At 37.7% G+C, this 14454-nt stretch overlaps 1 protein-coding gene across 1 annotated transcript; it reads right to left on the bottom strand.

Moving 5' to 3' along the window:
• Positions 1-352: 352 nt before the first annotated feature.
• LOC141778588 (asialoglycoprotein receptor 2-like) lies at positions 353-6565 on the bottom strand. Its single transcript, XM_074652951.1, has 7 exons — positions 6356-6565; positions 5526-5597; positions 4410-4499; positions 1757-1951; positions 1456-1619; positions 1196-1308; positions 353-1119 (listed from the first exon to the last, which is right to left on the bottom strand). Exons 1-7 carry the CDS (start codon positions 6381-6383, stop codon positions 996-998), a joined length of 786 nt encoding a protein of 261 aa, XP_074509052.1. The 5' UTR covers positions 6384-6565; the 3' UTR covers positions 353-995.
• Positions 6566-14454: the final 7889 nt, after the last annotated feature.

Genomic DNA, 14454 nt, shown 5'->3' with positions numbered 1-14454 from the left:
TATACGATATCCAGAGCATTAATATAGCAGCAAACATGTAAAGACATAGAGGAGTAATGTCTACCTGAGCAGAGAATGAAGTCACTTTCCCCCTGTAATCCGACCTTCTTCGTGCTTTGTTGACTTTGCCGGGCCGACCGCCTGTGCTATTAGTGCATGTTTGTGCATGTGAGTATGATCCACAGGCTAGCTCAGGTGGTGTCTAGAAGGTACAGAAATACACAATATGATAGTTCCCTAATAAATTGTCCCTCTCTGGAGCTCTGCTGATGCAGATGTTGACAGTGTGACTGATTAATGAGGCCAGATCTCCTTCTGTCCCATCTTCATAAACACGTCATAGCATCATGCATGAGGTTGTTCTTCCTGACTTTATTAAAGCTTACTGACATTTTCAAGCAAGAAAAAGATAATAACAACAATATGTGGAAGCACATTTATTCACTGGTGACTAACACATGAACTTGCTTCTAGATAGATAGATAACACTTAACCATCAGCTGTAAAAGTAAGTATTTTATACATCAGAATACTACATGGAAACAGAATCTGGAATATTTTGTCAAGAACAAGTGGTGCAGCGCCCCCTGCTGGCCAATCAGTAGCAACTATATAAAATGCCACATAAGAAATAAGAAACTTAGCAGTCTTGTTGTTCCCTTTTTTCAATCTGCTGATATAGAAATTATAAGCACTGCATCTCTAACAAAGTAGAAGAAAAACACATTCAAAGTTATTAATAATTAACAGGTCAGTGCCCCTTCAGGCCCGACACACCATACCTATATAATCCAATATCTAATTGCATTTATACATTTAATCTTAGAGTCTGTTTTTTCAGACTCAAACAGCTTTATATTTTTTTACTTATTACTTTATAAAAATAAAATTGCTTGATTTTTGTTATCTTTGAAAAGCACAATTGTGAAGTAGAAGTCTTCGTGATTAACCTTTACAGAGTATCCAGTAACCTCTCAAGTATGACTGCGGTGTGTTTAAAGAGATGAAGCATTCATTTTGCAGAGCCATTGTTGTCTGACATCACAGCTCACTGATTTCCATCCTCCGTTCTCGAAAGAAATTGCACAGTGACCGACAGTAGGAGCTAATATCCAGGATCTGAGAGAAGAACATGATGTTTAGATCAAGGCTGATAGATACTATGATTCAAAGTGTTTAGGAATGTGTTTCTTACTTTTCAGTCAGGTCAGTTCCATCGATCCACTTCCATTTCCTATCTTCAACTCTCAGGCCAATCCAGTATCCATCGTTTCCTGAACTTCCCCAGCTGTGACGGCTGATTAAGTCCTGACAACAGAGAGACAGTTTTATATTTAAACACCATACATGAATAAACACACGGTGGCCTACAGACTCACAGTGTGTTCAGACTTACAAAAAATACATTTTGATTTCATAACTTTGTCATAAAAATACCCACAGTTTTCTCATTACCTTCTCCTTTTGATCATGTATAACAGCCAAATCTGCATTCTTTCCTTTGCAGTCTTCCCGAGCTGCTTCCCAGGTTCTCCGTTCAGAAGAAGCAGCGTTATTAATCGCATAGCAGCTGGGCTTGTTGTATTCCCAGCCCTCCTGACAAGGTTCACACTGTCTCCCTGAAACATCAGAGACCAACCAACAAACATCATTACTGCATTGTGATATTATTATTGGTTATTTTCTGGACTTAATTAATGGGATCAGAACATACTATCAGTTGTTACGGGACAGTAGGCATCAATGCAACACTGACCTTGAAGGACGTTGAGCTCATTCAAGTTAGTCTCCATGTCTTGTATTTGTTCTGTTAAGTTGTTCTTCTGTGTCTCCAGCTCCTGGTTTTGTGCCTCCAGCCCCTGGTTACTTGTGTTCAGCTGCTGGATTTGTGTTGTCAGGTTCTCAATTTCTGCCGTCAGCTTGGTGTAGTTTTCAGAAATGACAGAGGTAACTATAGTGACAGACAGAGCAAGGTGTTGGGCTTTTAGACTTTGTGTTTATTTATTAGTCATATAATAGATGAATAATTATTTATAAAAATTCAATTCAACAGGGCTTTATTGGCACGGAAGTTTCAAGAACAATGTGTTGTGTATTCAGTTACTGTTTACCCACTAGAGGACGCTGTAGACCACATGACCCTGTACTGCATGATTTGAAAGGAGAATTGAGAGAAGAAGAGAAGCAGTGAAGTTCAGAGTTAAGTCCATGCAAGTGTCTCGCTCTCTTGCTTTGTTTGGATTACCTGGGCTACAACAAATTGGCGACGAGGATGGCGATTATTGGCGTTGCATGGCATTGTTTCTGCCATGCACGGGACAACCTGCAATCCCGTTTGATATGTGGATGAAAATGTTCGACAATTATCTGCTTGCCATTCACGCGAGGGGGGAAGACTGGCCCGATATGAGGAAACGTGCAATCCTCCTACACTGCCCGGGCACCGAAGGCCAACGTATATTTGATACACCCACAGATGCAGGTACGACTTATGATTCAGCAGGAGCTGCACTGCTTGCACACTTCAACCCTGCAATTAACGTTGTGTTGGAACGATACAAGTTCAGACAGAGAGTGCAGAGATCGCATGAGACTGTGACGGAGCACGTGGGCGCGCAAGCTCGCCACTACGTGCAGGTTTGCTGGAAATACAGATGAAATGATGCGTGACCAACTCATTGAACATGCTAGCTGCTCAAGAGTACGTGAGAGACTATTAGTGCAAACAGATGAAAACCTCTCTCTGGATAAGGCAGTTAGGATGGCGTGCCAGGTGGAAGCGGCCATCGGCCACGTGCAAACTCTTTCTTCGGAGCCTCAAGCGCCAGTACATGTGGTAAAAGTAAAACCAAAACATCCATTCAAAAACAAAGCAAGGAGTAATTTCTCTGCCGAGCCTGCAACAGCACCGAAACAGGATCGAAGTTGTTTTAAAAGCCTGACTGGCTTAACGATTATGAACATTAATCATTCTCTCATGGCCTTTGGGGGGGAAATGTTGAAGAGGGAATGACAATGACTTTGAAAAAAAAAATGCTGGACATTGAAAAACGACCTGTGGCCGTTAAGTCAACGAAAGTCAGCGTCGGGCTCACGCTTGCTCGCTCTAAATAGACATGAACGAGCATCGTTAAAACAGTGAGGCAACACACGTCAGCTAAAACCACAATATCTCTCTATATTTCAACTGCTTGGCAGTAATGTTAGCTGACCAGACGAAGGTCTCTCCATGAATCAATACTGATCCTAGTGTTGGCTTTTCATGCTTCAGCCTCCCGACCGCGGTCGGAGGGAACAGGGGAGACACCGGCACCCGGTCGGAGACGATAACGCTTCTCACTGCGGAGCCCCGTCACTTCACATGACACGGAAAACCTCTGTTGGTCTGTAGGAGCTGCAGCAGTTATTTCTGCACAAACATCCACTGTACATTCACTAGATATTCTCAGAGCTACGAAGTCTTCTGCAGTGTGTAGTGTGCGCGCATGCATGAAGGCAAGCAGGCAGAGGAGCAGAGTACAGCAGAGACTCCGGCCCTTGAGACCAAAGCTACGGTCTCCCACGCGTTCTCCGAACGCCGCCAACACTGTTTTGCAAGACGGAATTCACTAGATAGAACTTTGCGGTTTTGGTGTCTCTGTGTAGTTTGTGTTGGAGTCTTGTCTGAACAGCGTAGCCAAACGCGAGCCAGATATATGCGAGCGCGCATGGGACACCGACCCGGGCGATTTATACGTGTAAAAAGTTACAAACAGTCCCTTTAAGTTAAAGCTATATGTAGGATTAAGTTTCCATGCTGTTAGTAAAGTTGGCATAGACGGTAATGCTGTTTGTTATAATCACAATAACAATATTTTTTGGAAAATTTTGGGTTTATGCTACGTGGGATACGGAAGACATTTAAGGTTGCATTATTCTACAGCAAGGTCTTAAGTAATTAACTTAAGTAAAAGAGACTGTATTTACCTTTATTTTACAGGGTAAGCTTACTAAGCTATGGGGGAGATATGTTGTGTATTCAGTTACTGTTTACCCACTAGAGAGCGCTGTACACCACATGACCCAGTACTGCATGTTTTGAAAGGAGAATTGAGAGAAGAAGAGAAGCAGTAAAGTTCAGATTTAAATCCATGCAAGTGTCTCGCTCTCTTTCTTTGTTTGGATTATCTGGGCTACAACACAATGTTGCCAAAGCATCAAAATACAATTTGTCCATTGATTTTGACAGTACACAATAACAGTAATATGAACATTAACACATTAAGATTGCTATCTATCTATCTATCTATCTATCTATCTATCTATCTATCTGCCAGTGTGAACAGGAGGACGAATTACACCAAGAAAAACTGTAGTAAAAGCTAAAGGTAAAACCAAAAGATAAGAAAAAAAACCCCGGTGGTACTCACAGTAGATATGAAGGCCCAAGATGACCAACAGTATCAGCCAACACACTGCTATCAGGGGAAAAGACTGAGTGAAGAAGCGGAACCTGTAGTCTGAGAGAAAAAGAAGAATTCAGTTTAATTGATGAAGCTGATTTAACACAGTCACAGGTGCTTTGACAAAAAATAAAGATAGTTAAATAAGTTTCATGCTTAACAATATTTACAGTTTTTCTCAATCGCTTTGGCTAATTTTTTTAAACAGTTAACAATCTCTAAACTGTATGTGCAACTTTCACACCTGTTTGATGGGACATCACAACTCTACAGCATGTTTGCAAAAGGTAATAACTCACCCAGAACATTTCATTAGTTCATCAAAGCCTGTTGTTGTGTCAGTCAATTGTTGACAAAAGTTGTTTTGTCATCATGTGAGCCGTACTGGTCAAAAAGATGTTTTGTTCTACTTTTTGTTGACACTGACTACTTGCTGTACTATACCAGAAAGTCCGTTTTATCTGGCTGAATGCTGTTGTGTATCGCATTGAGCTTTTTAGAAGCACATTTCAACAGCAGGTCAAAGTTTACTGAAAGTCAATAGTGCACAGCAAAAGGATGTGCACATCTGTATGTATGATGTACATTTATTTGAGTAGCAATGCATCACCTTTGGTCTTTCATGTAAAAATACTCTATATAGAGTGAACAGAAAATTAGCCACAAAATGACGTCAAAGCCAAAAACAAGTAGAGCACAAAACAACAAATTGTAACTCATCACAGTACATAATCATGTCATAGATATTTATGGCATATACATGTATGTCTGACAGATTTTGATAACTGAAAGGATCATTTTTCTGAGATGGCTCAAATGAGGAAATGATGTTTAGAAGTTTAGAAGATGACGACAATTTCACTGAGAATCAACTCATCAGTCTTGATCAGCAAGACATGTGCAAGTGGTTATTGTACTTACTCTTTTGGACATCTGCTAAAAATCGTGCAGTTTGCTTGAATTAGTAACAAATTCTAATCTGTTGAGAACAACAAACTACTTGTTCAAAGATCTGAACTTCAATTGAGCCAAAGAGAATGAGAAAAACTGTAATGAGTGAAACGTATTGTGTTCATAATGCACCTGGAGGGGCTGCCACTTTCTCCACAGTGCATACAGGCTCATTAACATAGTCAGCTTCTTCTACGATTTCCTCTGAAAGACAAACAGATCAAACACAAATGTTTATATGTTTTTAATGCAGTTTCACTCCCAATATGTTGAGCACACTGGAGGAACCATGATACAAAAGATGGATTCTATAATCAATTTTAACATTCTGGTCATTCTGACAAAAACATAGTTCACCAGAAGTCCTTTGAGGACTGTAAGGGAAATGTAAAAGCTTACAATGTACCAATTCTGTATTTCACAGAAAAGTGTTTGGTTGTTAGTTCTGCTTTGACGTTGTGGTTTAGTTGTTTGGTTCGCAGCTATTGCTGATTAGTTGTGATAGGAAACCATCTTAAAGGTTTTAACCCACACTGGTCGTCTGCAACATCTTCTCACACTGCTGCAGTTCCCCTTTCACCAACAGCTGTTCAATAGTGACTTTTTATCATAATTAAATATCTTTCTGTTGAAGAGCCATTAGATAAACTTAAAATCCTACTTTTTAAACTACACTATCTGCTTTTTTCCTTAATAAGTCATTGTTAAATCGACAGCTTCTCCCTCAGTTTACTCTGAGTGAAAAATACAATAAATCTCATCATCCCTGATGTGATGAGCAGAGTGGAAAAATCATAATGCAAAAGATGGAATTTAAAAATGAATTTGGGCATTTTAAAACCCTTTGGTACTAGGGTGTTATCAAGCATCAGAAGCATCATACACTGCAAGAAAACAAATGTAGACAACGGCACAGAGAAATATACATGCAGACACATAAATATTAGAATATTTTAAAGTACCAGTATCCTCCCGTGGTTTTCTGTTCATCCTGGACAAATGTTTAAAATCCTGCTGCAGTTCTGTATAACGGTTGTTAGGAGTCTGTCTGGTCCGCTCATATGGTCTTTAGTGGACTTCTGCTTTGAGGTTAGTGTGTTTTTTTTTACAACTCTGTTTCCGTCTCATCCTCTTCAACAATATTGCAACTTCCGCATTTTTATTCAATGTAATAGACTAAAACATGGCTTTGCTTCAGACAGATGGATGACCCTGTCACCTCTACATATGAATATTCTTTACATCAGATGCTTAAGAAAGCAGCTCTAGGAACATTCTGTTGGGATCAAGTGATACAGCACTCTCTGTTGGCCAATCAGAATCACAAATATAAAATGTTTCATGACAGGTAGCTCTGAATAGTTTTGTTGGTCCCTTTCATCACTCTATCACTATATACTGATATAAAACATTTGATCATGGCATCTCTAATAAAGTAGAAGAAAAGCACGTTCAAAGTTATAATGAACAGTTTTTGGGGCCAGGGACCCCTTACAGGGGGGACAATTACAAGGACCCCTCATAATCCTAACACAGATTAATCATATGCTTACTACCATTTGTAGTCTTAGATGCTAAAGGAGCTATTTGTATTCTGAAACATTTCCACTTAAATACTTCCGACATGTTTCATAATAATAAACAGAAACGCACTTCAATTTGAATCATGTTAAGATAAGATGAAATGATCCTTATTTGTCCAAAAGCGGGGACATTTCCAATGTTAATAACACTTATATACCTTTAAACAGAGTGATTTTATTTAAATTGCATTTGGACTCAACTTGACAGCATTTATAGTCTACTGTACATTTCAGGTAAATGATCTGAAAAGCTTTCAGAAAATAATTAACAGCAAGACTGACATAGTGCTAATAAATCCAGATCTGTAATATTACCAGTCTAAAACTGACTTTTAGTTAGTGCTTCAAATTAAAAATAATGAACTTATTGTTATGTGTCACAATCATATCAGAGTTTCTATTGGCCCTAAGCTAACATGTGCGGGAGTAATGGCAAAAATATGTTTGTTTTATTGGTCGAAAAGGCTCCCATTTGATTTGCACTTTTTAATGATACAACATAATTTTATAATTCATAACAAAGTAGTTTGCCTGACAGAGTGCGACGGCTGCCTGGGGGTCCCCAACTCACACTTTGAGAATCACTGCTATAGGGGATGCACAAACACACATTTGATATTTATAAGCCAGTTTATATTACCATACAGGAAAATTAATGTAAATGTATATCTGTATTAATGTTTACAGAGTACTAGGAAGGTATTTCTTTACAGAGATGACAGAGGGAATTACAGTGAAACATACAGAAAGGTGTTGGGCTGTGAGCTGTCACTGTGCAACAACTTGATAAGAAAAGAGAAACTAACTGAAACAAACTTCCTTCCTTGTTTTACAGAACACGCCTGGGACAGGAATCATTGCAGCTGACTATTAACAGAGATATATACTGTACATGTTTACTTCCAGATGACAGAGTGACTGTTGAGTGTATACTCACAGGGGATACGAAGGTCACCTGAACCAACTCACAGCTTTTGGTGGAAGAGACTGAAAGAGAGGACGGAGGGAGATTTCTTATCTGACAGATAAATCAGCTGAACTCTGACAACAGTGTGCTTTATCACAGACAGAGGTGTTGAAAGGAACTTCTTAAAATACCACAAACACAGTGTCAAGCTTTTCAACCTTTGTCATTATCACATTCTCGTTCAACATTTTGATGATCGCTGTAAAACATCTAATGCTTAAGAAAGTTAATTTCTACAAAATAAATTGTGTTGATAATATACCCGAGGTGGCTTGCATCTTACCCACAATGCATACGGCTGCTGTTGGCTTCCTCAAGTTCCTCTGAAACAGTTCAGATCAAACACAAATGTTTCAATATCTGCAGTAAATGAACCCATATTTGCAGAATCACTTCCAATATGTTGAGCAGACTGGAAGGATCATAACACAGGAGATGAAGCAGAAAGTGAACTTTTACATTTCAAAGGCACTGGCTGCCAATGTGTAGTCATTGTGTTGTCCTGCTTCAACAGCATCATACATTATGACAAATAATAATACAACATATTGTTACACAAAAGATGGGATACTGGTAAAGTTTTAAAGGTTCTCTATACGATATCCAGAGCAGTAATATAGCAGCAAACATGTAAAGACATAGAGGAGTAATGTCTACCTGAGCAGCGAATTAAGTCACTTTCCCCCTGTAATCCGAGCTTCTTTGTGCTTTGTTGACATCGCCGGGCCGACAGCCTGCGCTTTAGTGCATTTTTGTGCATGTGAGTATGATCCACAGGCTATACACAATACGATAGTTCCCTAATAAATTGTCCCTCTCTGGAGCTCTGCTGGTGCAGATGTTGACAGTGTGACTGATTAATGAGGCCAGATCTCCTTCTGTCTCATCTTGATTAAACATGTCATAGCATCATGAATAAGGTTGTTCTTCCTGACTTTATTAAAGCTTATAAAGCAAGCAAAAAAAAGACAATCAAATAATATGTGGTAGCACATTTATTCACTGGTGACTAAAACATGAACTTGCTTTTAGATAGATAGATAACACTTAACCATCAGCTGTAAAAAGTAAGTATTTTATACATCAGAATACTACATGGAAACAGAATCTGGAATATTTTGTCAAGAACAAGTGGTGCAGCGCCCCCTGCTGGCCAATCAGTAGCAACAATATAAAATGGCACATAAGAAATAAGAAACTCAGCAGTCTTGTTGGTCCCTTTTTTCAATCTGCTGATATAGAAATTATAAGCACTGCATCTCTAACAAAGTAGAAAAAAAACACATTCAAAGTTATTAATAATTAACAGGTTAGTGCCACTTCAGGCCCGACACACCATACCTATATAATCCAATATCTAACTGCATTTATACTTATATTAATATTTTGTATGTATTTGTAAAGCACTTTTTAACTTGTTTTTGAAAAATAGTATATAAATAAAGGTATTATTATTATTATACATTTAATCTTTATTTTCAGATACACAAACTGTTTTATCTTGTTACTAGTTTTACCTTTTTCTTTATAAAAAATAAAATCCCTTGAGTTTTTGTTATCTTTGAAAAATACAATTTATATTGATATTATCTTACATGTAATTAACCTTTACAGAGTATCCAGTAACCTTCTCAAGTATGACTGCGGTGTGTTTAAAGAGATAAAGCATTCTTTTTGCAGATCCATTGTTGTCTGACATCACAGCTCACTGATTTCCATCCTTCGTTCCTGACAGAAATTGCACAGTGACCATCAGTAGGAGGAGTAGGAGGTGGAGGTTGTGCCCAGTTGCTGAGAGAAGAACATGAAGTTTAGATCAAGGCTGATCGATACTATGATTCAAAGTGTTAAGGAACGTGTCTCTTACCTTTCAGTCAGATCACTTCCATCGATCCACTTCCATTTCCCATCTTCAACTCTCAGGCCAATCCAGTATCCATTGGTTCCTGAACTTCTCCATCTGTAACGGCTGATTACGTCCTGACAACAGAGAGACAGCTATTAGATATGTAAATATCATACATGAATAAACATACAGTGGCCTACAGACTCATAGTGGGTTCAGACCTACAGAAAATTCATTTTGAATTCATAATTGGTTCATACAAATACCCACAGTTTTCTCATTACCTTCTCGCCTTCATTACGTGTAACAGCGAAATCTGCATTCTTTCTTCTGCAGTCTTCACGAGCTTCTTCCCAGGTTCTCCGAACACGAGTATAAAAGTCATTAACCGCATAGCAGCTGGAGTTGTTGTGTATCCAGCCCCTCTGACAAGCTCTACACTGTCTGTCTGAAACATCAGAGACCAACCAATAAACATCATTACTGCATTGTGATATTATTATTGGTTATTTTTGGATTTAATTAATGGGATCTGAACATACCATTATTTGTTTTGGGGCAGTAGGCATCAATGCTCCAATGAGCTCGACTGACGTTGAGCTCATTCCAGTTAGTCTCCATGTCTCGTATTTGTTCTGTTAAGTTGTTCTGCTGTGCCTCCAGCTCCTGGTTTCTTGTGTTCAGCTCCTGGTTTTGTGTTGTCAGGTTCTGGATTTGTGCCGTCAGCTTGGCGTCGTTTTCAGAAATGACAGAGGTAACTATAGTGACAGAGAGAGGAAGGTTTTGAGCTTTTAGACTTTGTTTTTATTTATTATTCATATAATAGATTAATAATAATTGATAACAATTCAATTCAGCGGGGCTTTATATTTGCACGGAGGTTTCAAGAACAATGTTGCCAAAGCATCAAAATACAATTTGTCCATATTTGGACAGTACACAATAACAGTAATATGAACATTAACACATTAAGATTGCTATCCATCTATCTATCTATCTATCTATCTATCTATCTATCTATCTATCTATCTATCTATCTATCTATCTATCTGCCAGTGTAAACAGGAGGAAGGATTACACCAAGAAAAACTGTAGTAAATGCTAAAGCTAAAAGCAAAGCGGTGGTACTCACAGTAGATTCGAAGGCCCATGATGACCAACAGTATCAACCAACACACTGCTATCAGGGGAAAAGACTGAGTGAAGAAGCGAAACCTGTAGTCTGAGAGAAACATACGAATTCAGTTTAATTAATGATGCTGATTTAACACAGTCACAGGTGCTTTGAATACATTTTAATAAGAGAACAAAAGAGTTGAGCATTTACACATTCATATTTTCTGCCTTTTGACAAAAACCATAAAGATAGTTAAATAAATTTCATGCTTAACAATATTTACAGTTTTTCTCAATCGCTTTGGCTCATTTTTTTAAACAGTCTTAACATTCTCTAAACTGTATGTGCAACTTTCACAACTATTTTATTGGGACATCACAACTCTATTGCAAAAGGTAGTAACTCACCCAAAACATTTAATTTCTGCCTCAAAACCTAGACCTAGTTATTGTGTCGGTAAATTGGCCAATGGCATCAAAATGATAAGTTGTTTTGTCATCTTGTGAGCCGTACTGGTCAAAACAATGTTTTTACACCATGGTGGTCAACACTGGAAATGTTGTTACATACAAATCTGTTTTGTTCTACTTTTTGTTGACACTGAATACTTGCTGTACTATATCAGAATGTCAGTCTTATCTGGCTGAATGCTGTTGTGTATCACATTGAGCTTTTTAGAAGCACATTTCAATAGCAGGTCAAAGTTTACTGAAAGTCAATAGGCCTACTGTAGTGCACAGAAAAAGGATATGCACATCTGTATGCATGCTGTACATTTATTTGAGTAGCAATGCATCACCTTTGGTCTTTAATGTAAAGTTACTCTACTACTTACTCATGCCAAAAACAAGTGACGCAAAAAACAACAAATTGTAACTCCTCACAGTACATAATCATGTCTGACAGATTTTGATAACTGAAAGGATAATTTTGCATGAAACGAGGAATTAATGTTTAGAAGTTTAGAAGAGGATGACAAGTTCACTGTGAATCAACTCATCAGTTTTGATCAGCAAGACATGTGAAAGTGGTTATTTTACTTACTCTTTTGGACGTGTGCTAAAAATCGTGCAGTTTGCTTGAATTAATAACTAATTCTAATCTGCTGTGAACAACAAACTAATTGTTCAAAGATTTGAACTTATTATTTTGAAAAAAAAAACAATTGTCCTTCAAGAATTGAGCCAAAGCGAATGAGAAAAACTGTAAAGAGTGAAACGTATTGTGTTCATAATGCACCTGGAGGGGCTACCACTTTCTCCACAGTGCATGCAGGCTCATTAACATAGTCAGCTTCTTCTACGATTTCCTCTGAAAGATAAACAGATCAAACACAAATGTTTGTATGCAGTTCCACTCCCAATATATTGAGCAGACTGGAGGAACCATGATACAAAAGATGGATTTCATAATCAATTTCAACATTCTGGTCATTCTGACAAAAACATAGTTCACCAGAAGTCCTCTGAGGACTGTAAGGGAAATATAAAAGCTTACAGTGAACCAGTTCTATATTTCACAGAAAAGTGTTTGGTTGTTAGTTCTGCTTTGACGTTATGGTAGAGTAGTTTGGTTAACAGCTAATGCTGATAAGTTGTGATAGGAAACCATCTTAAAGGTTTTAACCCACACTGGTCGTCTGCAACATCTTCTCATGCTGCTGCTCATGCTTTCACCAACAGCTGTTCAATAGTGACTTTTTATAACAATCAAATATCTTTCTGTTGAAGAGACATTAGATAAACTTAAAATCCTACTTTTTAAACTACAATATTTTTCCTGAATAAGTCATTGATAAATCCACAGCTTCTTCTTCAGTTTACTCTGAGTGAAAAATACAATAAATCACATCATCCCTGATGTGTTGAGCAGAGTGGAAAAATCATAATGCAAAAGATGAAATTTTAAATGTATTTGGGCATTTTAAAACCCTTTGGTACTAGGCTGTTGTCAATCATTAGAAGCATCATACACTGCAAGAAAACAAATGTAGACGACGGCACAGAAAAATATACATGCAGACACATAAATATTAGAATATTTTAAAGTACCAGTATCCTCCCGTGGTTTTCTGTTCATCCTGGACAAATGTTTAAAATCCTGCTGCAGTTCTGTATAACGGTTGTTAGGAGTCTGTCTGGTCCGCTCATATGGTCTTTAGTGGACTTCTGCTTTGAGGTTAGTGTGTTTTTTTTTTTACAACTCTGCTTCCGTCTCATCCTCTTCAATAATGTTGCAACTTCCGCAAATTATGTTCTGACTTGATATAGCATTTTTATTCAATGTTATAGACTAAAACATGGATTTGCTTCTAGATAGATGGATAACACTTAACCGTCACCTCTACATATGAATATTCTTTACATCAGATGCTTAAGAAAGCAGCTCTGGTTACATTCTGTTGGGATCAAGTGATACAGCACTCTCTGTTGGCCAATCAGAATCACAAATATGAAATGTTTCATGACAGGAAGCTCTAAATAGTTTTGTTGGTCCCTTTCATCACTCTATCACTATATGCTGATATAAAACATTTGATCATGGCATCTCTAATAAAGTAGAAGAAAAGCACGTTCAAAGTTATAATGAACAGTTTTTGGGGCCAGGGACCCCTTACAGGGGAGACAATTACAAGGACCCCTCATAATCCTAACACAGATTAATCATATGCTTACTACCATTTGTACTCTTAGATGCTAAAGGAGCTATTTGTATTCTGAAACAATTCCACTTAAATACTTTGGACCTGTTTCATAGTGATAAACAGAAACACTTTTCAATTTGAATCATGTTAAGATAAGATGAAAAGATCCGTTATTAGTCCCAAAGCGGGGACATTTCTAATCTTAATAACACTTATATACCTTTAAACAGAGTGATTTTATTTAAATTGCATTTGGACTCAACTTGACAGCATTTATAGTCTACTGTACATTTCAAGTAATTGATCTGAAAAGCTTTCAGAAAATGATCAACAGCAAGACTGACATAGTGCTAATAAATCCAGATCTGTAATATTACCAGTCTAAAACTGACTTTTAGTTAGTGCTTCAAATTAAAAATAATGAACATATTGCTGTGTGTCACAATCATATCAGAGTTTCTATTGGCCAAAAGCTAACAAGGGTGTGAGTAATGGACACAATATGTTTGTTTTATTTGTGCAAATGGCCCCCATCTGTAGATTTTCACTTTTTAATGATACAGCACAATTTTATAATTTATAACAAAGTATTTCGACCCCCTGACAGAGTGCGATGGATGCCTGGGGGTCCCCAGCCCACACTTTGAGAATCACTGCTATAGGGGATGGACAAACACACATTTGATATTTATAAGCCAGTTGATATACCATACAGGAAATTAATGTAATTGTATATTGTATATTATAGTTTACAGAGTACTAGGAAGGTGTTGTTTACAGAGATGACAGAGGGAACTACAGTGAAACATACAGGAAGGTGTTGGGCTGTGAGCTGTCACTGTGCAACAACTTGATAAGAAAAGAGAAACTTTAACTTAAACTAACTTCCTTCCTTGTTTTACAG

This window comes from Sebastes fasciatus, chromosome 12 (assembly GCF_043250625.1).
Source record: "Sebastes fasciatus isolate fSebFas1 chromosome 12, fSebFas1.pri, whole genome shotgun sequence".
Lineage (NCBI taxonomy): Eukaryota > Metazoa > Chordata > Actinopteri > Perciformes > Sebastidae > Sebastes > Sebastes fasciatus.
The sequence above is the reverse complement of the archived record's forward strand: the minus strand, read 5'-3'. Positions and strand labels throughout refer to the sequence as shown.